Source organism: Paramormyrops kingsleyae, chromosome 19, assembly GCF_048594095.1.
Source record: "Paramormyrops kingsleyae isolate MSU_618 chromosome 19, PKINGS_0.4, whole genome shotgun sequence".
NCBI lineage: Eukaryota > Metazoa > Chordata > Actinopteri > Osteoglossiformes > Mormyridae > Paramormyrops > Paramormyrops kingsleyae.
This window is the reverse complement of record NC_132815.1, coordinates 4,411,784-4,433,653: the sequence shown is the minus strand read 5'-3', so window position 1 is coordinate 4,433,653 and position 21,870 is coordinate 4,411,784. Positions and strand designations below refer to the sequence as shown.

At 43.8% G+C, this 21,870-nt stretch overlaps 1 protein-coding gene across 2 annotated transcripts in view; it reads right to left on the bottom strand.

Annotated features, from left to right (window-relative positions):
* The window catches only part of tab2 (TGF-beta activated kinase 1 (MAP3K7) binding protein 2), a 31,714-nt gene that overhangs the window by 7,699 nt on the left and 2,145 nt on the right, over positions 1-21,870 (bottom strand). For both annotated transcript variants that reach the window (XM_023810251.2, XM_023810250.2), the window contains exon 2: positions 632-822. In XM_023810251.2, the coding sequence (XP_023666019.1) occupies positions 632-733 (102 nt within the window). In that variant the 5' untranslated portion in view covers positions 734-822. The remainder of the gene's footprint in view (positions 1-631; positions 823-21,870) is intronic.

Below are 21,870 nucleotides of genomic sequence, written 5' to 3'. Positions count from 1 at the left end.
TTGTCTGGACGCTGGCTTTTCGGTACTATACGGACGTTTACTCACGCCAGCAATTTGGTAAGCAGACTAGTAGGGCGCCTAAAATATTAATGAGATGTGTGTTGCGAAACCCAAAACTCAGTAGTCTGTATAAACCATGTTGGACTGCAAAAACTAAACTGCAAAAAGTACAACCACAAGACCAACACATTTTTCCCTTGTTTATCCACAATATCTCCTCTCTTTCAAAAGATGTTGTGGCTGTTGAGTTGTCCCTTTCTTCAATGGAGACATTTAAGCTTTTAAACTCCAAAAACTGGCATCCATATAACAAATTTCTATTAAATCGAAGCATAGATTCATTAAGTGCAACATGAATGTCCAGTGAAACTACAGATGAAAGCCCCAAGGGTCACTGCACAGCGGGCTAACTGCATACGCGCAGTTATTTGTACATGAATGATCGTAAAAGGTGTGAAGGATGAGTGGGTGTCTTTTTTATTATTATTTTTTTTATATTATCAAAAAAAAATTGCGTGCTGGCCCTGGATTTCATGGTAGCCATGTGGGGTTTGGCACAGAAGACTTAGGGCTCATGCATCCTTACATGGCCAGACGACAAAGCATCACGGATGGCCAGACAGCAGCTCACCTGCAACACACACTGGGACACGACCCCCTCTGGGACTTCGGGAAACTTCTGGCGCAGGTCGTGGAAAACCTGGGTGTCAATCTGCTGGCTTCCCTGGGCCATTCGTGTACAGCCGGGTCAGGACCGATCGCTCCGTACAGCTGCCTGGGGCCTCAGTGGTGGCACTGCCCGGTCCACAGCTCGCGCATCTTCTGAAAGAGGGCGGGGAGGTGTCAACACCAAGTGTCACCATGTTTCTGTTCACAGCCTCACGTACCATGTATGCAGACGGATCTGGCCTTAAGAGATCATGCGTTGAAAACATCTCGAAATGTGCCGAATGTTCCACAAACTTGGGCATAGATTTTTTTTTTCGTTCGAAAGCACAAAATTGTGGTTAAAACCTTTCAAAGCTATTTTTCAAAAAGCCAAATATCTGGGGTCCAGAATCACAATTCCCCACGGTCCAAGGCAAAAAGGGGTCTCCTGGATGGCTCCTCCGGAACCTCATACGGCGCCACCCGGGTTTGGGTCCTACGGTGTCCTGCAGCGCTGTTGGAGAAGCCGCGGTCGGTCAGCGCATTACGGAGTACAGAACCCAAACCAGGGCCGACCCAAGGCGTGTGGTTTTGGGACAAACTCGATGAATCCCCCAATCCGCCAGGACCCCTGCTACCATCGCCGTGCCAAAACCAGTGAGGGAGGGTGAGCACAGCAAGCAGGGACAACCTCAGCATGTAATACAAACCTTTAAAAAAATCCCACAAGTGGAAAGAGGAGGAGAAGAACAGAAAAAATGGGGGCCAAGGGGAAGGTTTATATGGGGAACAGCTCAAAAGCCATGGAAGTGTGTTTTTTTTTTTTTTTTTGGAACCCTAATCTTAAACTTCCTGTGGACTGGAGGCTGAAGTCTGCCATCCAAAACACAGAGAGGGCAGGCTTTGCTCTAGAATTAAAGAGACGTAAAACAACAAGACTGGCAACGGCACGACCCCAGCCACAGGCGGCGGCTGTGGAGCCCAAGGTGCTGCGCTGCGGTCGTATGGGCGAGAGGACGGCAGCAATCAGCCAGGCCCTTGGCGCTCTCTCCCAGCAGATGACATTACAAGCAGCTACTCCTTATCGCAGCTTGAGTAACAAACATGTGCGATGGCAGGTCAGCACGGCTATAAATCCTGTTCGGCAAACAGCCCTGACATTCATGCCGTCGGAAGAGGGAGCCAGCGGAGAGACGTATTCCAATACAGGGGGCTGAAAACCTGGAACTGGTTCCCGAAGCCAGAGACAATGAGTACAAGAAAGTACATGGTTACAAAAGGAGACCGGCGGCAAACTAAAGGAAAGCCACCAATCATCAAGTTAAAGGAGCAGGCTGCATCTTGGTCAGCTGCTCTCATATAATGTGCTTTCCTTGTAATACACAAGTATTTCCACCATTATATTCAGTAGGACTTCTAGGTGCTGAGCACAACGCCCGTTTTCCAGCTTTACAGTTAACCTCATAGCCTGGGGACTTGTGAGTTTGGCTCTAAGGTAATTTTTATATTTGTATTTTTCATGGGCAAATGTCTGCACCCTGTGAGCAGCACGGGCAAGTGGGGGCTGTCATGCCTGATTCAAGCTTGAACAAAAAGACAGAGGCCTGATCTAGAAACAGGGGCCTAAAGGGACCATAGACAGCAACTAAACTGAAGATGGTAAGAAAGCAGCCATGTGTGGCAGACAGCTGACTTGCAAGACAAAAAAAAAAAAAAAAAAAAAAAAGCTTCATTACTGCTCGCAACTGCGCTTTCTCATGCCCCAGGAGCGCAAGGAAACCTCCGAGCCCCCTTTCCATTTCAACACCACGTTTAAGGAGCAGATTCGAGTTTAATAAGCAGCCCCTTCCCCCACACAACTCCCCGGCGGAGTGAAATGAGCCTGAGGGGCCGTCAGCCGGGGAAGGGGTGTGGGGTAAACAAAAAGGCCCTTTGGCAGACCACTCCCAGCAAGCGGGTGCCAATCGGCTTCTCAATGGGTCCTTCTTCTCTCAGAACACCCGGCTGCATCACGGGCGTCCATCTCAATGACAAGATCCAAGCCAATCAGGACAGGGTGAAAGGCTTATGGAGGCCTTGGGGGCTACAGTCATGGACATTCCAGAGCAGCCTAGTGCTGTATGACAAAATTATCGGTAAATCGACAATATCAGACAAGTGACCTGCTGTCAGAGTCCATCAGTGACTGAACGGCGATTATCACCTGTCGTGGAAGCAGGGTTAAGCTACGCAATAAGTAAGATGGGGATTTATGAACTGATTTTCAGTTCAGCCGTCTAGCCCACGTTTCCAATGGAGTTTAAAAAAAAAAAAAAATAACATTCCTATTATTTTTTTTTTTTACTCCTCATATGGTCTGCCAATCAACTATTTTCAGCACCATAAATCACTGTTTGTTTCAGCTTATTAAAAAAAAATAAAAATTAAGTGCCCTGCTTGGTGCCGTGTGTGTGCACTTGTACATGTGTGAGGTGGCAACCACTTGATATAACAGTTTATCCCAATATGATTGAAAAATGGCATTTGTTCTAAACAGCCGGCCAGTCCAACTCCAGAGTAAAGTAGCCATCCTACCATAACTATGGAGAATTATACAAACAGCTGCATAAGTTACGGGGCCATGAGCAGCCCCCAGAGAGTCTTTCGGGCTGGTGCAAAGCACTGTGCTGTTTTCATTCTTCCAGCATGCAGCTACACTGAAGCTGACAGGTCCTGCAGGGAAACACAGGGGGGGGGGGGGGAGTGTGTCCAAGACATAGCTACTGGTAGAGAGTGAGTATGTATGTGTGTGTGTGTGTGTGAGGGGGGCTGCTCTGTTCATTCTGCACGGTTTTCAGACACACTGATACTAAACAGAGGAGTGTGCTGCACATGACAGCGAGGTCGCAGGTCAAGGGTGCCGGGACTTTCTCAACGAATGAGCGCGGCCCTGCATAGCTCGGGGCCGTCACCTGCCTATCAGAAACGCCAGCAAAATAAACAAGGGAACTGCCTCACATAAGAGTTAAAATAACAAAAAAAAATAAAAAAAATGCACACATTTACGAAACACTCTACTTACTCGAGCATGCTCTGACGTGTATGTGCACATGCAGAACAGTGTCATGCTCTCTACCCAAGAGGCGCGCAGTCTTTCACACGCCCGGAAAGTTCTAGTCCAGTGCTTGCAGCATATACATGGCCATGCACCGTGAGGCAGCAGTTTGGACACAGCTAGAGGTTAAAGGCCTTTGAATTCTGGGCTTTAACCCTCAGCAGATAACCGCTGATAAAGCCATGACTGCTGGCAAGACTGACACTCAAAGACTCAAGAGCGTGGTTTTAAATTACTCTGAAGGGAGTGTGGGACCAAAGAGCCCCTTCCTACACAATAACAGCGGACAAGAACATCCAGAACACAAGGGCTGCACCACAACCATTCATTTCCAAAATATTTACAGATGAGCTTCAGTTGCCTGCTGTGTGGCTTAGACCACCTTCAAATGCACGCTCCACAGTAATGCGTGGTGCGCCTCTGATTACCACCCTGACGGAAACATGCTGCACTGCAGCCCAGACGGGCCAACTAGCTAACCCCCCTTAAGCAGACCAATGGCAAACACACGGTTTTAAAAGCATGGTGAAAACATCCAGAGCACCACAAACAGGACTGGACCTTCACAAGAAGGGGAAGCACACTTCTCTTTACTTGATCCAAGGTTGAGCTTGTTTTTGGAAATTCTGCGGTACTGTACCGTAAAGTATCTTAAATTCCTGTTGAGGTTTTGGATGCTTTGACTCAAAATATGCTTAAATATGGAAACTTCACCGAGGTCCGGGACTTAGTGGAGAAATTCTGCAGCGCAAGGGTTACCACAGATATCACACGAGCCGCTATATTGCTGGCACGTTAACTGTCTGCACACCGTTGGAATCACACATCAAGAAAGCAGAAAACAAGTTCAGCCAAGTGATAGACTTTCTTGCACTGAAGTGAGAGCTTAATTTTCATGACAGCAAAAGCACAAAGGCTTCAAGATGCACTGCGAGGGAACAGTGTCTGATACGTTACTTTGGCAAAGACAGCAGTTTCCTTCTTAGCAGTCTAGAGGTTGTTCCATCCCCGGAACACTGCATTCCCCACAACTCAGTCATCAGACCTTCTGGGTGATTCACTGCAAATCGTACTGCACCTACAATACTCGCCTGCAGACTGTGTTTATTCCTTCCTCCTCGCACAGCCTTATTTTTTGGGTGATATGTTGCTAAGTAGAGCTGGAAATTTTCTGGAGTGAAACCTACAGGTTTAGCTACAAAGGAGAGGAGACACTTATTAAAGCAGAACATCCTGGACTGGCCATGTCAGTTATTGAGATCTGGAGAGAAATCTGCTCACCACAGAGGAAGCTGTAACACCTGGTGCATGTTTCTTTCAACAAATACTCCCCCCCACCACAATTAAGTTAACGAAGCAGGTTTAACATTCTCCGTAGGGCTGAAATCAGCCCAGACGGAATGACTGTGGCTTAGTCTACTTGCACTGGCAAGTTTCACGAAACCACATTTCAGAATTTGCAGTTTAATAGCCTGCTATCAAGGAATCAAGACCAAGACTGCAATACAGTATTTTGAATTAACAAGCAGATATGTGCTTGCTACCCCCATGCAGTCTTGGTTGAAGTAAAGCACTGATGACTTCTTGTCTTGAACTGCCCAGTCAGCTTTTGTACTTGATGTGCACTTAAATGGACTAAACAACTCAAAGCCAAAAGGAAAGCATGGTAAGTGTAGTAGCATAAGGGGCATCTGCATGACAACATAAGTCACAAGCAATATCACCGCACGTCTAAGGAAGACAGAGGAGTCATGTGTTGGTTTTACAAATGAAGAGCACCGAAATGGCACAAGCAGCCACTCAGCGGATGCTGAGCATGTGGCTCTTTCAGTTACTATTGCTGGACAAAAACCAGTTTGGTATTTTTTTTTTTCCTGCTGCAGGAAATACAACTCTGTACATACGTGTGTGTGTGTGTGTGTGCGTGCGTGCGTGTGCGGGTCTGAGGTTTGAAAAGAAGAAAACCAAAATACTGCTGAGCTCCAGCACACAGCTGGTGTCTGATTAAGAGCAGCAGGGGTAAAAGTCCAACGCCGGCTTGACAGGACTGTGATGTGAATGAAAAAGCAAGAGCTTTAGTTTTGGGTTCATGCTGGGGATCCTGAGAAATTCCACGGAAATCGTCTGTTTGAGCAGGATGTCACGGTCGGTTCATCTACCTTGCATTTTCCCTAACCAAGACTTTCAGGCAGCCTGTTTACTAGTCTACTACGTGATAACTAGCATCTGTGCAAGGAGAAAAATGGGCATTTTAAATGATGGACAACCAATACTGATGAACCTGCCCAGGCTAAACGAACAAAAAAACAACAATGAGGTGGCCATTGCCAGAATATACCTCCACTTACTCCGCTCACACTTTAGCCGAAAGAAAAGCACGAGAATGAACGCTGTATGGCCAGTGTCATGAGCAGAAAACACCAGTGATCAGAACTGTGAAAGAAAGCCAGCGGTTAATGGCTGCAGGACCTGAGCAGAGGCCCTTAAAGACTCAGGTCTCGTTCTTCAGCTGAGAGGATAAAACATAAAACGGAAGCAGAGAGGAGAGGAGGTGCCTGTTGACAGAGGACAATCACACCTGGGGTCAGGTGACCGCAGGAGCAGCCAAGAAGCTCTCTAGCAACACAGGCCACGGCGTTTCACACTACAGGACTATAATAGTCTGGCCCCAGACCAGCAGGCTTCTGATGTGGATGTGGTGTCTACGGCAGAGCAAGAGCCCCGAGTGCAGCGTGTGCCACCAAGGTCAAGTAGGAGTCCAAGACCACAGCAGGCTTCTGCTTTTCTCCCCACCCAGCCCATGATTTACCCAACAAATGAATATATTTCTTGGGTAAAACAGACTATTCCAGACCCACCCCCACACTCCTTAGGTGGTGAAGTAGAAGAGAGGCCATTAAAACCAGTTGGATTCAAGCCAACCATGCAAAGCACCCCAAGACGGCTTAGTCTGCTATAAGTCCTGGTGAAAAGCATTAAAACCCACTCTGGAATTATCCTTTGGTCAAACTACTTTCTTAACACCTACTTTTGGACTATGGTAGCTCTGTACATTCATCTGTTTCAAACAAATAAATACATTCACGTACATCTACAAACTTACTATGGACAAAACTCATCTGTTGCATGTTAGTACAATTACTGACAGGGAAAAGAAAAATTAACATTTAACACCAGTGTAATTTCCAAATCTGCCTGCCAGAGGTCGTAAATAAGGATTGCTTGGGATCATCTGGTGTTTCCTACACTGCGTGTGTACTGGGCCTTGCACTAAAACAGAGGCGAGTCCTGCCTTTTAATAAATAAACAAATAAATAGAAACATCCCACATACTGCATTCGCATGCGAGCCGATCGGCGCTATTTAGCTGGCTGGGTGGAGGGCCACGCTTCTGGCTAACAGCAATATGAAATGGGTGCGAAATACTTGGCCCGCTCATCTCGACCGTGTACTAAAAAATGTTTTTGTCCTTAACAAGGCCTTCGTCTGCCGGCATCCTTGAAATACACAGCTAATCAAAGACACACATTTAACACGTTCAAAACCACTCTTAATAGCGTAGAGAGCTTACAAAACAAGTGTCTTTCAAACACATGCAGAGAGTTCTCAAAACAGGCAGGGCGTTCAGCATACATGCATTAACAGCCGTACACAATAATGCCAAAAGTATTGGGACACCTGCCTTTACACACACATGAACTTTAATGACATCCTATTCTTAATACATAAGCTTTAATATGACCCACCCTTTGCAGCTAGAACAGCTTCAGCTCTTCTGGGAAGGCTGTCCACAAGGTCTAGGAGTGTGTTTATGGGAATTTTAGACCATTCTTCCAGGAGAGCATTTGTGTGGTCAGGCACTGATGTTGGACGAGAAGGCCTGGCTCGCAGTCTCCGCTCTAATTCATCCCAAAGGTGTTCTGTCGGGTTGAGGTCAGGGCTCAGTGCAGGCTAGTCAAGTTCCTCCACACCAGACTCACTCATCCATGCCCTTATGGACCTTGCTTTGTGCACTGATGCGCAGTCATGATGAAACAGGAAGGGGCCGTCCCCAAACTGTCCCCACAATGTTGGGAGCATTGAATTGTCCAAAATGACTTAGAATGCTGCAGCATTAAGAGTTCCTTTCACGGGAACTAAGGGGCCAAGTCCAACCCTTGAAGAACAACCCCACACCATAATCCCCCCTCCACCAAACTTTACACTTGGCACAATGCAGTCAGACAAGTACCGTTCTCCCAGCAACTGCCAAACCCAGGCTTGTCCATCAGATTGCCAGACAGAGAAGCGTGATTCGTCACTCCAGAGAACACGTCTTCACTGCCCTAGAATCCAGTGGCGGCGTGCTTTATACCACTGCATCTGACGCTTTGCATTGCACTTGGTGATGTAAGGCTTGGACACAGCTGCTTGGCCATGGAAACCCCAAGTTCTCTATGCACTGTTCTTGAGCTAATCTGAACGCCACACTAAGTTTGAAAGTCTGTAGCCATTGACTCTGCAGAGAATTGGCCTCCGCATGCGTTGTCCCCCCTCTGTGATTTTACATGGCCTATATACTGCTCCTATTCCCAATTGCTTCCACTTTGTTCTAATACCACTAACAGGTGACCGTGGATTATGTAGTAGCAAGGAAATTTCACGAATGGACTTATCGCCCTGGTGGCATCCTATCACGGTACCACGCTTGAATTCACTGAGCTCCTGAGAGCGACCCATTCTTTCGCAAATGGAAGTGATTGAAACCTCTGAATTCAATGATTTGGAGGGGTGTCCCCTATACTTTTGGGAATATGGTGTATCCATGTAAATCTTAGAGCACATAAACACAAGCACAACAGCTGCAGAAGACCATCCGGGCCACTAACTGAACAAACAGCATTTAAATATGCAAATCAGCATCCTTTCTGGCTAGAGCATTCACAGCAGCAGCAGCTGACACGATCACAAGTTCACTGACGTCGATGTGTCACGGGGAAGTCAACACAGATCCTCATCACAGCAAGGATGATAAGCAGACCCACACAGCATAGGTGACAGACAGTGCTAGCGGCAGCTAATTGAGAAGGCTGCGAGGTTCAGTGCGGATTACGATTTCTGGCAGTCCGACAAAGCTGCTGAATCCCACAGAACAGTCCCAGGCCCTTCCATGCTGCGGTGCCGGAATGGTAGGGGCTACATATACATGCGTGGACATTTTTCCCCTCCGTGTCTAATCAGAACCAACTGCAACTCTCTCAAGTAATCCACCACTCCACTCAGAGGGCGGGGCTCTCATATACCATCACTGAGTGCAAGTCTGCAAGTGACCTATGACCCAGTTACACAGAATACAGGAAGAAGTGTCTTAAGAGAACACAGCAAACTGTATTCAGCGTTCAAAAACTGACCCCACACTGCCTGAGGCTTTGAACATTGCTCTAGGGTTAAAGCACAATTAAAAGTGATGGAACATCCTTCTCAGAGCCACATTTTATGTTGAAGCCTTAACGTACAAAAGAGAAAAACAGAAGCAGTATTTCTCCTTGCTTTTGATGGACCATACAGAGATGTGTACAGATCAGGACATAAGCCTCTGGTGAACTTTCACACACCTCAGCACCGTGAAGCTACAGAAGACCTGAAAGCTACTCCTTTCCAAGGGCCCGCCAGGCGACCTCAAAGCGTGACATGTCGAGAGCACGACTCAGACCAAAAACAGAAAGTTTAAAAACAAAAACATCAACTTCAGCCACTAAGCATTAGATTTTATTTCTGCTAAGAACCCGATGTTTTAGTTTTTAAAAAAGGTGGGGAATTTTCCAAAAGTTAAAAAAAAAACAACAAAACAACAATATGGGCAAATCATTTGTCTAACTCACAGAATGTGCTATATGTTTATGCACATTATGTGCACAAAACAACAGCTCACCAGTGGGCACTGAAAAAGAGGAAGAAGAGGGTGACAGGGTTCAATCAAGTGACGCAAGACACGTCACTTAGAAAATGTAAAGCAATGCTGAGTGCAGAGATCTTCCCCCTTGTAGTGGCTTTAACTCTAAATCTACCAAGTCATTATGAAGCCAAAAACGATAAAATGATCCTGTCAAACGTCGCTAAATAATACTGTTGACACAGCTGAAGCAATATTGTTCCAATTAATGAAGGATTTGTAGTTAAGGTCTCTGCATTTTTTGAGTGTCAAATGGAATTATCCTTTTATTTCAAAAACTATACGATAAAGCAGGATAAGCATTAAGCACGAAATCTCATTAGCCTTCATAAGCTTTAACCATGACAGCCTACACCAGAACCGCAACATAAACCTCTAGGTATGTTTAACTGTGCTGATCATTTACAAACAGGAGGCTGACATAAGTAAGTGATTCACCCAGGCTCATTCACACATTATTATATTATTTGCACAGTGAAAACTGTTTGGAGGCTAAAGCACTACTGCAATAGTTTGCAGTCAACTAATGAAACTACCACATTCCTTTATGCACCATATATTAGACAAACTTGGTACTCTAATGCATTAAGAAAGTGTAACAAATAACAAATAAGAAAATATCCAAACAACTTAACCACCAGCCAAATCCTGACCAAAATATGTTATGCCCACAAAGTACCCTAGCTTCAAGAAAAGTCATGAGTTCTATATAGGTGTTCTATATATTGCTTAATATTGGTATCAGCCATAAAAATCAAAACTGGCATCAAGGTGATCTCTCAATCTTGGCCTATATTGCAGGCCGTTATTTAAGCCATCAACATCCACAGTCAGCGGCAGACCTAGAGACATAACTGCAAAAAAAAAAAATAATAATAAAAAATGAACATGATTGGACGCATTGGACGTCATTTTCCAAAGCAGAAGACAGGATTCTGTCAGCTCATTCACCATTTAGAAAAGGTGTCTAACTACTGAGCTGCAGGCAAGATCCCACCAATGAGACGGCTGTAAATAGTGACATTTTTAATTCATTATAAAATATGACCAGCAGATCAATCTATTGTGTTCCACAGGATAAAGAACAATCCGCAAGCTCTGCAAGTTTCAATGCTGCCAAAAAAAATAGCAGCACAGGGCTGGGCAATATAAAAGTTTTTTTAATGCAATATTACATGAGATAAACCCTCTCAGCACACAAACATGCGGCACCAAATGTGGTATTTCTTTGATCAATGAGCAAGATTTAATTATTTAAAAGCCGGTCAGGGAGCATAAAAAACTATCTAAAAATCTAAAGCAATAGTTCAAACTTATGGTACGCCCTAACCACGGACCACCATTATGACCAATGTTTAAATACGCTGAATGTTATTTATTATTTTTTTTAAACCATGTCAAATTTAAGCTAGAAGACTGAACTGAAAGCCAATTCATAAATCTTTGTTATATTGCACTGTGTGTAGCTTAAGTCTACTTCCCCAATAAGGGCAATAATTGCCGGTTAGCCACAATTGGATACCAACACCGGGTTACCTTTCTAACAATGACATATCGACAAGTCGCAGACAGCAGAACATGTCAATATGCTGATAAAGCTGCAGTTACTGTAGCACACAACGTTCTGACCAGCCAGCCATGGAGTCTCCTCAAACTCACCTAACAGCGTAGGGAGCTTCTGAACACGTGGGACCGGAACAAAATGAGGAAATTATTTTCAGGAGGCGTCTACATTCGCCCCCCCCCCGAAAGTAAGTAAATAAATTCCAGAAAGAACAGGAAGTGAATCTCCCCCAGGATCATATCATGCAGGTGTCAAAAAACAGATGATGGCTCATTTACCCCCCACCAAACACGAAACAACTCCCAAAACACAGAAATGACTGGTGAGATGTTTGGAGGCAGGAAAGAGGAAACCACCAGGACATATCAGGGAGGGAGATCTCAGTGTCTCAACTCCAGCTACCAGTGTGACAGGAGAGTCACACTGCCAAGGGCCACTATGGAAACTCCTACTCTATGGTTGCTGCTGTCGTCACTTGTCTGGTAAGCGACCTCCTTAGCGCAAACACAGATCAACTAACATGTTAAAAAGATCAGTGTAAAACACTTTAAAGAAGCTCTAACACAACTTGATGTAATGTGTCATGGTAACAACTTGTATAGAAGGACACATTCACCAAAAAACAAACAAAACACAAAATAGCACTTGGCCTAACCCTAACCCTACTTTACATTAGCTAAACTGCTGCTAGCTGGATACCAGAGTCTTACTAACCTTTGGTGCTACTTCTATAATATAGAAAATAAAACGAGCGAAGCTCACTGAGTAGGCTTCAGCTACAAAATGCAACAGCTTGTCATTTCACCAAGAAAGACAGTAGAGAATTGAAGGAAACATGCAAGTATGTGAAAGCTGATCTGTTAGCTGTTTGGGGAGAAGGGGGTGGGAGGTGCAGAGGGTTTACGGGGGGCTAAAAAAAGGTTCAGAAACAGTTGGTTCTGATAGATTTTCCAACAGGGGCTTTCAATGGCTTCCCTGGCTTTCTGCCTAGCAACTACACTACATGATTCACTATTACAGACAAGGCCTTCAGTTGGCTCTAAAACCATGGAAACGACCCTCAGAACAATAACTTCCAGGTTGTGAGAGTTGAGGATTTTCCTCACCAAGTATACAGGACAGTCATTTAGGATTTTAACTACAAACATATGTATGTGAGCTTATCCTGGAGAAAGACCATACAGACTGAGTATCCCTTAACATATGAAAGCAACCTCTTTCAGAGCGGTATTAAAAACTGGTCTTCCATACAATAAAGTAAAAACGTTAAATGTTCCAAACCACAAAAGCTTCAGAGAAACTATATTATATTAATATAATCGATGAATGCCACAAAGTTAGAGAAGACGATCAGGCGCTGTGGGTAGAAAACATACAAACCATACAACTTCTGTCACAGTTAAGGCTACTTGGCAAGTACACATCAGGCTTTGTTTGCAACATTGTCTACACAAACATACCGGAAGCTGACTGACACCCATCAGGAAGTGATCCCTGTGCTGTGGGTTACAAGGTAGTGGGCAAGAGAAAAATCAAACCAGCCTGTGTGTACTTGCAGAGGGAGGCCTCCCCACACCTCACCGCCTCATCCTTGAAGTACTCCAGAGCAAACAATCCACAGGTTATCAGCTCAGTTCCTCTCTCTCTGGGCTGCAACACAAACCCATTCCTGAAACACTGAAAGGCCCACTTCCCCAGCCTGAAAATATCTTTACTTTATATATTACAGCAGGCAGGCTTCAGCGTGTCACAGGACCTCCATGTGCTCTGGTAAGGAGAAAACCCTTCACCGGAAATGCTTTCAGCAGCTGCTAGGAGTATTATTTCCCTACCTTGAGGCCAACCAAAAGATGAACTGCAGCCAAGTCACATGACACTACAAAGGTAAACCACCATTGGTGGAAAACGGCTCCATTCCTCTCTGTAGCAGTAATACGCTCTCATTATTGAGGCTTACGGCACATTCTCATTCTGCCATAGTAAACAGCAGTTAAGTAACCTCACTTGCAGTAAAGGCAGGATACTAAAATGTAACATTTTATATTCCCTTGCTCTTTTAATTCTGAACAAATAAAATGGTACACAATAAAACAAGGAAGGAATTGCAGAAGTGTTGCAAACATGTGGCCTTCCACGTGGAACCTTTAACTCTATATTGGGCCTTAATAGAATCACTGAACAGCATCAGCAATGGCGGTCTCCCCCTACACCCTGTGAAATATTGCGACACTTTCCCATGCACTGCCGTACAGAACGGGCTTCTGTGGTGCATCATGGGCGATATTAGGGACACTGCCGTGCAGAACAAGTCCCAATTGCGCAGCACTGCTGGAACCGAAACCGCTGCCCAGTATTGGCCAGTAGAGCGGTGCTTTGCCATTTTTCACAAGTGCACCAGATAGGTATTTAAAAAGGAAATGTGGTAAAAGCAAAAGTCAAGCAGGCCGTGCGATAAAAACGGTTAGAAACAAAGAAGCTCTTGCTCTCTCGGTCTGCGCATGTTGGCGCAGGGAGATGGGACTGGCACTGACAGGTGGGATGGAACGCGCCCAAGGGCTACTGGGTCTTGTTCTCTGTTGGCCCGATGGCCAAAGCCACAGAACAGGGGTGTGCCTGTGCCGCCGTTTCAACGTCAGCCGGGGGGTGGGTTACACGGCACTCCTGCACACACCCGCTCGGACATGGGCCAGAGGGCAGAGTTCCCGGCTTAGAGAGGCTGGAGGACACAGCACAGAGAGTTCATCTCAATTTGAATCAAACTACCTCCACCCCCACCACAGCTCCAGATACAAAGTGAAGAAATATTTCCATGGATCAGTGACAAGGAAAGGGAAAAAAAAACCAAAACAAATCAAATGCTGCTCCCATCCAGCGCCATGCTTGCATGCATAATGGCCCAAGTCCCACCATAGCTGTACACTGCCTGACAGGCCATCCTTGACTTTGGACAGTGAATGGAGGAAAAACAAATCAAATAATTCATATAAACGTCACTTGCAACCCTTCAGCAAACCCATATTCTCATCCAGGTCTAAGGTTCTATCCCAGTGTCTCTTATATGCAGAGTTGTGTTGCTATTCATTGGTTATTTACTTCCATTCTTGCTATTATGGAAAAATGACAATAAGGATCTGAAAATATTGCACTAAAGTGCTGTTCACATTGTACAATACTACAAAAAGTAACCTCCCAAGTTTGATGGGAAATAAGGCTGTGATAGAGATGGCTTTCAGAAACTTCACTAAATACAGCGTAACAATCCACTACTACTTTAGGATCTTCAGAATGATAGACCAATACAGCCAGTCGCCCTTAGCCAAGGCTCCAAACCACAACAAACAAAAGCGTTTGCAAAACTGTGGACTTCACTGTCCACCACACCCACGCAATGTTTGCAGAGAAAGAGGGAGGCCGACCGTACATGACAGAGAAAAAGAGAGGAGAGGAGAGAGGGGACATTCTACAAAAGATACACTGAGTCACATTGTGCTGACAGTGCTCCAGGACACGAGATCAAAGCAAGGCATCTCAGTGCTCGCTGCCTTTAAACATTGTTCGTGCATAAAACCTGAGCAAGAGATGAAAGAGGATCATTCAAATGTGGGGAGGAATGATGAGCAACAAGCTTTCCACAGACACTGGTCTGCACAAAAACCCCCGGTACACAAAGAAGCCAAGGCAGGAACGTCTGGATGGGAAACAGGAAGGAGTCTGGTGAAAACCTGACAAAAGAGCCCACTGCATGATATTTGGGTGCAGAAAAAAAAAACATGCAGAAAAAACAAACACCTCACACTTTCTTTTGGGTGCCAGGGGAAACGAAAAATTATAAAGCAGAAATCTTTCTACTGGAACGTCATATACAACATTGTGCCTGATTGGGCGTTTGAGTTTGAAAATGAACAAAACTGTTACATACACAAAACCAGCATTCAAGCAATGTATCAACTTCAATCAAGCTGTAGGAAGGAGGAAGACGATCAGGGATCTCTGCGTTGCCTCAGTTTTTTTGCTTTCCACCCTAGACATGTACTTTCCACTGTTTCACATTCTTTCTGTAGGTTTGGAGAACTGCCTGGGTAAATATGGCTGAGACAAATATTAGTAAATCACGAACGATTTCCCATCTCAGAAACAGTAGCTTTGCGGAAAAAATATTATAATGAAAATCTGCACAAATCCAGCCGTGGTGGTGAAATTAGCACCGTCAGCGGCTTGGGATGGGGGCCTTTATCTCAGCCATCAGGTGTAACGGGACTCCAAGCTTTTCCCTACCAGAGCACACAGACGCACCCACCCTGCAGTACTCAATACTCAGCCCTGGAACCATGTCCCCGCTCCGTTTTTCCCTGACAAGGCTTTCTGACCACAAAATAAATACCCGCTCACAGTTTGTTTCCTCCGATTTCACAAGGCAGAGCCGTGTTGAGTGCCTGGCACACTCTGGACCTTTAATTTTAGGCATCCTAAACTGGGAGGGAGGTGGGGGAGATACAACAGGCGAGCTACAAAAACAGCAGGCCCACCGGAAGGGGCACCACCAAGGTTTACACTACGGTTTATAAATCAGTCTGGCGGGGATGGAACTAGCAGACAAAAACACTGATCCCAATCAAATACAAAGAAGGCAATAGCTGTGCCAACTCAAGGGCCTTGAGTACCTGGACATCTAGCAAAGCAGCAGTTGATCCACTTACATACATTGCAGTTCAATTATAAGCTCTGCTTTCCATTTGATGACCAAAATCTGGTTGTCACAACATAACGTGTCATTAACTGTTCACATATCACCCAAACATAGTCCAACACCAGTGTTAAAAATGAGGTTCAACGCTTATATAACAAACTATAGCACTCAAAAACAGGGCTGTAAGAAACTTGTTCAGAAAAAACTCCAGTACTATTTTTCACAGCAGGTCAGGCCCTCTCAGACCAGTTCTCACTGGACAAAAACATACAAACAAAACATGCTTTGTTTGCCATTTGCACAAGTACACATACAGGTACGTTGGGATGCTTCTCTTTGCCGACACCATCTTGCTCTCCATAGCTTGGGGGTCACAGTACAGGGTCAGCTGATGTGCGGTGCCCCTGGAGCTGGGGGTTAAGGGCCTTGCTCAAGGGCCCACGGACATGTGACTGTTCTGCCAAGGCCTGGGCTCAAGCCAGCGATCTTCTGATCACAGGCAGAGACGGCCTGTATCACAAATTATTAGCTTGTATTGCTGGAGACTGCAGACACCAGTGGCGCTTTAGCACTGGTCCTGACCGTACCACCACACCTCCACCAACCCTCCATCCACACAAGGCAGGAGGTCAGTGGGCTGCTCTGTTCTCCTATTCTGGTGATGGTTATCCTCATGTCAGTTTTACACTTCAGTCTGCTGAATCTTAAAGTGGCCTTTAAACGTACCACCCACACCAGTCTCTTTAATGCCATCAGAATCTTCAGTAATCTTCTTCCCTACTAAGAATTACTAGTGTAACACACATGCAGCTCTGTTTACAATTAGCTTAAATACTACATTCAGGGAAACCCAGCTGGGAAGCTCTACTAGATTCACAATTGATCGTTTTCTCACTACTCACTCACACAACACAGTTATTACAGCAGGGGAAATATCCTCACTCACTTCAATACCCCATACAGAAAAGCAAAGCTATTAAATACTTTTCAATTTCAATGCACCAATTTCAAGTTGTAATCAGTGAAATAAGTTAATGTTTGAAACTTCAATAGCTTAATAAAAAAAGAGAAAAACACACTTATCCACAGACCAAAATGACTTCCAAATACAAGGAACAGAATTCATTTTGACAGTATTACCGCCACTGAAAAACAAAAGGATTTAAAACGAAGTTCAACTGTCTGCATTTGGTGAAAGTCCTGTGTCTGCAAATTAGGATTTGCAGAGGCAAGATTTTTCAGTTCAGACTCTTAGTTCTGACAGAAACTGACTGCTCAAGCAGCAGAAAGAGCCAAGAAGACAGAGCAGACTGGAAAATTCTGAGTGTAATTACTGAGAGGAAAGAGCTAGATATCTCCCTTGTTAGGATGCAACTGGAACTTCAGAGCTTAAAATGTTCAATAGGGAAAAAATAATACAAGATGATCTGTACTTTGGTGCAGGGCAACATAAAATGCCCCAACCTAATACTATTGTTGTATTTCTAGGGCAAAAAGAAGCAGAATGGTTCCATCAGACGTCTCACATTAAACAATGTGAAAATGAAAACACAAATGCCCAAAACAGCATTAAACATAACCAGAACAAATTAACCTGTGCAATAAAAGGACCATCTACTTGAGACTTTGGTGAATATATATTTGAGTCCCCTAACTGCCAACCTTCAGTTTTTGTGATAAAAACATTAAAACAGATACTTCTCATCCTCTTCCCTTATTCTGGGATTTCATTTTGCAATCCTGGGATAAACATGCTTCAGACAAAAGCTTCTCTGAAAAATAATAAATCACCCAATTCACGTAACCAGTTTATTGTGCAAAGGCACTTATGCTAAACCCCAGCGGCAAATACAAAAAAGTTCTTGTTTCTTCTTTTTTGGAAAACCAATACAAACATGCAGTGCATGGAGGAACCATCCAGCCCGACGTGTTTGGGTTATGCATACCTGATGTGTCAACATCCGTGAAAGAGTCTCTGGAAAGGAACTGCATCAGAAGTACGCAGGTAACCACAGTGTGGGTAACTGTGTTGGTAGGGCAGCTTAATCATGCGACAGTAAGACAAAAACAAACAAAAATGAATAAAACAAACAAATAAACAGATATATAAATAAATGCATAAATGGCGGCAAAAGCTTAAGATCACAGGTTAGAGTTCTGAGGCATGTTGGGCATCACAGTGAATCACAGAAGAACTGGCGTCCAGCAATACTGGACCATGCTTGCCTCTTGGACCACCTGCTCTGGCCTTAGAAATTACTATGTGCCCAGTCACTCCTGTCCTGCAGTACAGAGGTCTGCTTTGTTCTTGCAGACAGGGGATGAAATACAGCTTGAGTACTGACTCTTGACAAACTATATGATTTTCAGTTAGAGATAATAGGACTTCTCCTCTTAAATGGAAGAGTTGGTTTAAGGAATTTTCACATTTATGTGGATTTAATAAAAGCATGCCACTAATTAATATCCTGTTTTACCCCTATTACAGGTTAGCTTAGGGATTCACATTCATTCAAGACCTCAAAGTGAGTGAAAATAAGTGATCGGGTTACTGAGACATATTCCTTCAATCCAGTATTTATGGTTTGAGGAGGTCAGCACAACATAATAAATTGTGGCTGCAGTAACAGGCAAAAAGGGCATGGTTTTGAATTCATAACGGATCAGCATGTCAAATGTTCAGCCCCTCACCAAATCAGCCAGCAAATGGACTTAAGAAAATCATAAACCATGACTTGTTCACTTATAAGAAATTCTCACAGGCAGGCCTGGTTCTGTGGAGTTTTAGAAGTGAATGCCAGGTCGGATCTCTTATACAATATGATATTCCTAACTGCTTAATCTTTCTCCATTTCCATGTTCTATAGAACATATGTGATAAACCCCTCAGCAGAAGGAGTTTCATACGTGGACCATATGATCAGGTGAAAAGTAAAATACTTTCCACCCATGTTGCAAAACCGATATCCTGTTATTCTGGCAGTACAAAAACCTTGATGAATCACCAGCTACATCCAAAACGAGAGGTCAGCCAGAGTCCATATACTACCAGCCCATCTCGTATGCCGTTTACTTTTAAAAAAAAAAAAAAAAAAAATCACCACAAATCAAGAAGGAATGTTCTAAAACACTCATTTGCAGAGTCTGGAACAGTAGGTGGCAGTGCTGGGCAGTCCCCCCCCCCCCCCCCCCACTTCTTCCCCCAAATGTCAGTAAGCCCAACATATAACTGGCACATCACAAAGATGAGCTTCTTCTATTTTTGAGCATGTTATTTCCTGTTATATTTTTGGAGTACAGTAGGACTCTCTATTGATAAATAGAACAAGCAGAATTGATCTATGAATGTTACATCTTGGTAACACTACATTTGTAAAATATTAGTGACAAATGATTTGCTTTGAAATTAAAATAGACATTAATAAGAAAGTAGTTCAGAAATACAGTTCTTAGAACACATTGGATTAACAACTATTTGGCATAAATATATATATATATATATATATATATAGACAGAGATACTTTGCTGCCTTTCTTTAATGAGGTCCAACCAGCTGAATGTCCTTAAATTTCACTACACAGCAATGGAGAAAGTTAATGTTATTGGAAAACCACCCCTCCTTCATGGGATTCCAAATATGTGCTTATAATCTTATCGACATGCAGTGATTCAGCAACACCAAGCCAAAAGCTAGCCAAAGCATGCATGCACGTGTATCCTCGGCTATTCTCCTCGTTGCATTGTGCGTGAGATTTCTCCCATAATTGGAGAAGACATGTGAATCAAACAGATTTTTTTTTTTTTTTTTTAAAGAGAGTTTCTTTGGTTTTGGGGATAAAACCACCACTTTCAGAAAGCAACGTACTACTAAGGCATAGCCAATGTCATGGCTGCCTTCAGTCAGTAACTGAAGTCAACTTCAAAGAAAAAAAAGATGCAGACCGCTTCATGGTGCAGTGACACGTGTAGCTTGCAAAACAGTCCGCTTCTCCAAATAGCACAAAAATGAAGAAGATACATTAGCTAGAAAATAAATCACGCTTTCTACACATTCGAATGAGTTCCCTGCATTAACATTCAAGTCAAGGGACACCTAGGAATTACAATTACAACAAGCGAACACTCTTTTATGGTCATGCAAAATAACGAAAGGTTTATCAATATGGAACCTGTGATTCCTATCCCCTAAACAAATTCAAAAGGAAGCTTGAGAATCAAACTTGAAACAGGTTTTTCTAGACTGAGCATTCCAAGATTGGTGGTAATTAACAACAATATCCTGAAGCACCACATGAAGTGCTTAAACAAAGCGGACAAAAACACCTTTGCAAGAACCGACAATGGAATGTTTTTTACACCGCAAATAAGCCGTGACAAAGCAAATCAGCTAATAGGCCTAACAGAAGACATATAATGTGTAACAGTGACACCTAAGGAAAGAAAGTAAAAACAGTTAATGTGTGCTAGTATATTCTATAAAAACAGCCAGTGCTTTGTCACACACAAGTCGATAATTTAGTTATTTTTTATATAGTACAGTTCAGAAATAGTCTGTCAAAGTAGTTCAGAATTCTTTCTGCTACAAAAAACATCAGTATGAATCAGTATCAGCCACAAAAAGGACTGAACTCCACATCTGGCCAATCTTAGTGTATAAACGTGTGACTGAGCCCTGGACTTCCACAAATCAGGGCATGTAAAGTACACCCCATCCCCCAGCCTCCTCTGCCAAAAAAATTGGTGAGTCCAACCGTTAGCCTGCACCCTCCACTTAGCCATGTTTTCAGCACACATGGTTTCAGTTAGGGGTCTGCACCTATAAACAACCGGCCATGGCGGCTCACAGGTCAGGAGGAGCAACGTTGACAGCAAGTCAGGACAGGCACAAACTGCCCGTGGGTAATTCCTTGAATCCACACCCCCCGACCCACCCCCAAACTGCTATCATACATGACGGAGCCCTGGAGCAAACACAGGATGAGAGACATAGCCAAAAATTTATTTCAGAGTGCAACGTATAATTTGAAACGGATTCAAGTGATTGGTCTAAAAAGGCATATATGTTTAACGTGAACAGTATGAGTGTGTTTTCCAGCAGCAAGAGCAATGCTAACTACAGTGCATCGGCTCTTCACATACTATACACCTATACACAGAGACCATTTTGCATAAATCCAAGACAGAGTGTGTGTGTGTGTATATATATATAAATACATAAATAAAAGACACTGGTTAATACTGCCAATCAAAAACAACCACGTGAATAGTGCAAATGCAAAATTACAGGACACTGTTTTTAAAAAACTTACAGTACTATATATGGTAAATGGCCCTAAGTCTGATGCAAATCTCAGGCTATGCATCATCACAATATCCCAGACTACCACAGTTCATTGGCTGAATCAGTTCTTTACTCAACTGCGGGCAGTTTGTTTGTTTCTTTTTTTTTTTTTTTTTTATAAAAAGTATATACACACATATTTTCAGACCCTGGAGCCAATTTCCCCTCAAATCTAAGATAACATTATACCATCAAAAATATACATTAGGTGTTTTCATTTGATTATCTTGCATAGTGTGCATGTACAGTAGATAAGACTATTTAGGTGATTTGTCTCTTCCTGACAAGTCCAAGAGAATATGCGGGCTCGACGTTTCCTCATCAGAACACGTCTGGAAAGTGGGCTAGCCTTGTATGTGAAAGAAGCTATGAGGGTGAGTACAGAAGCAGCAACAGTATTCAGTGGAGATCACACTGACCACGGTTTGTTTGTAATAACGGACAACAGGAGCTTGTTCTACCCCCACTGCATTAGCTAACTAGTCAACATCTACAGACAGATTTCAGTATTTTCACTAGCACTTGGCTTGGAGTATGCACCAACTTGAGATGCTCCTCAAGTCGTTCACAAAACCTAAGTGCATTTGCCTTGGTGATGTTTTC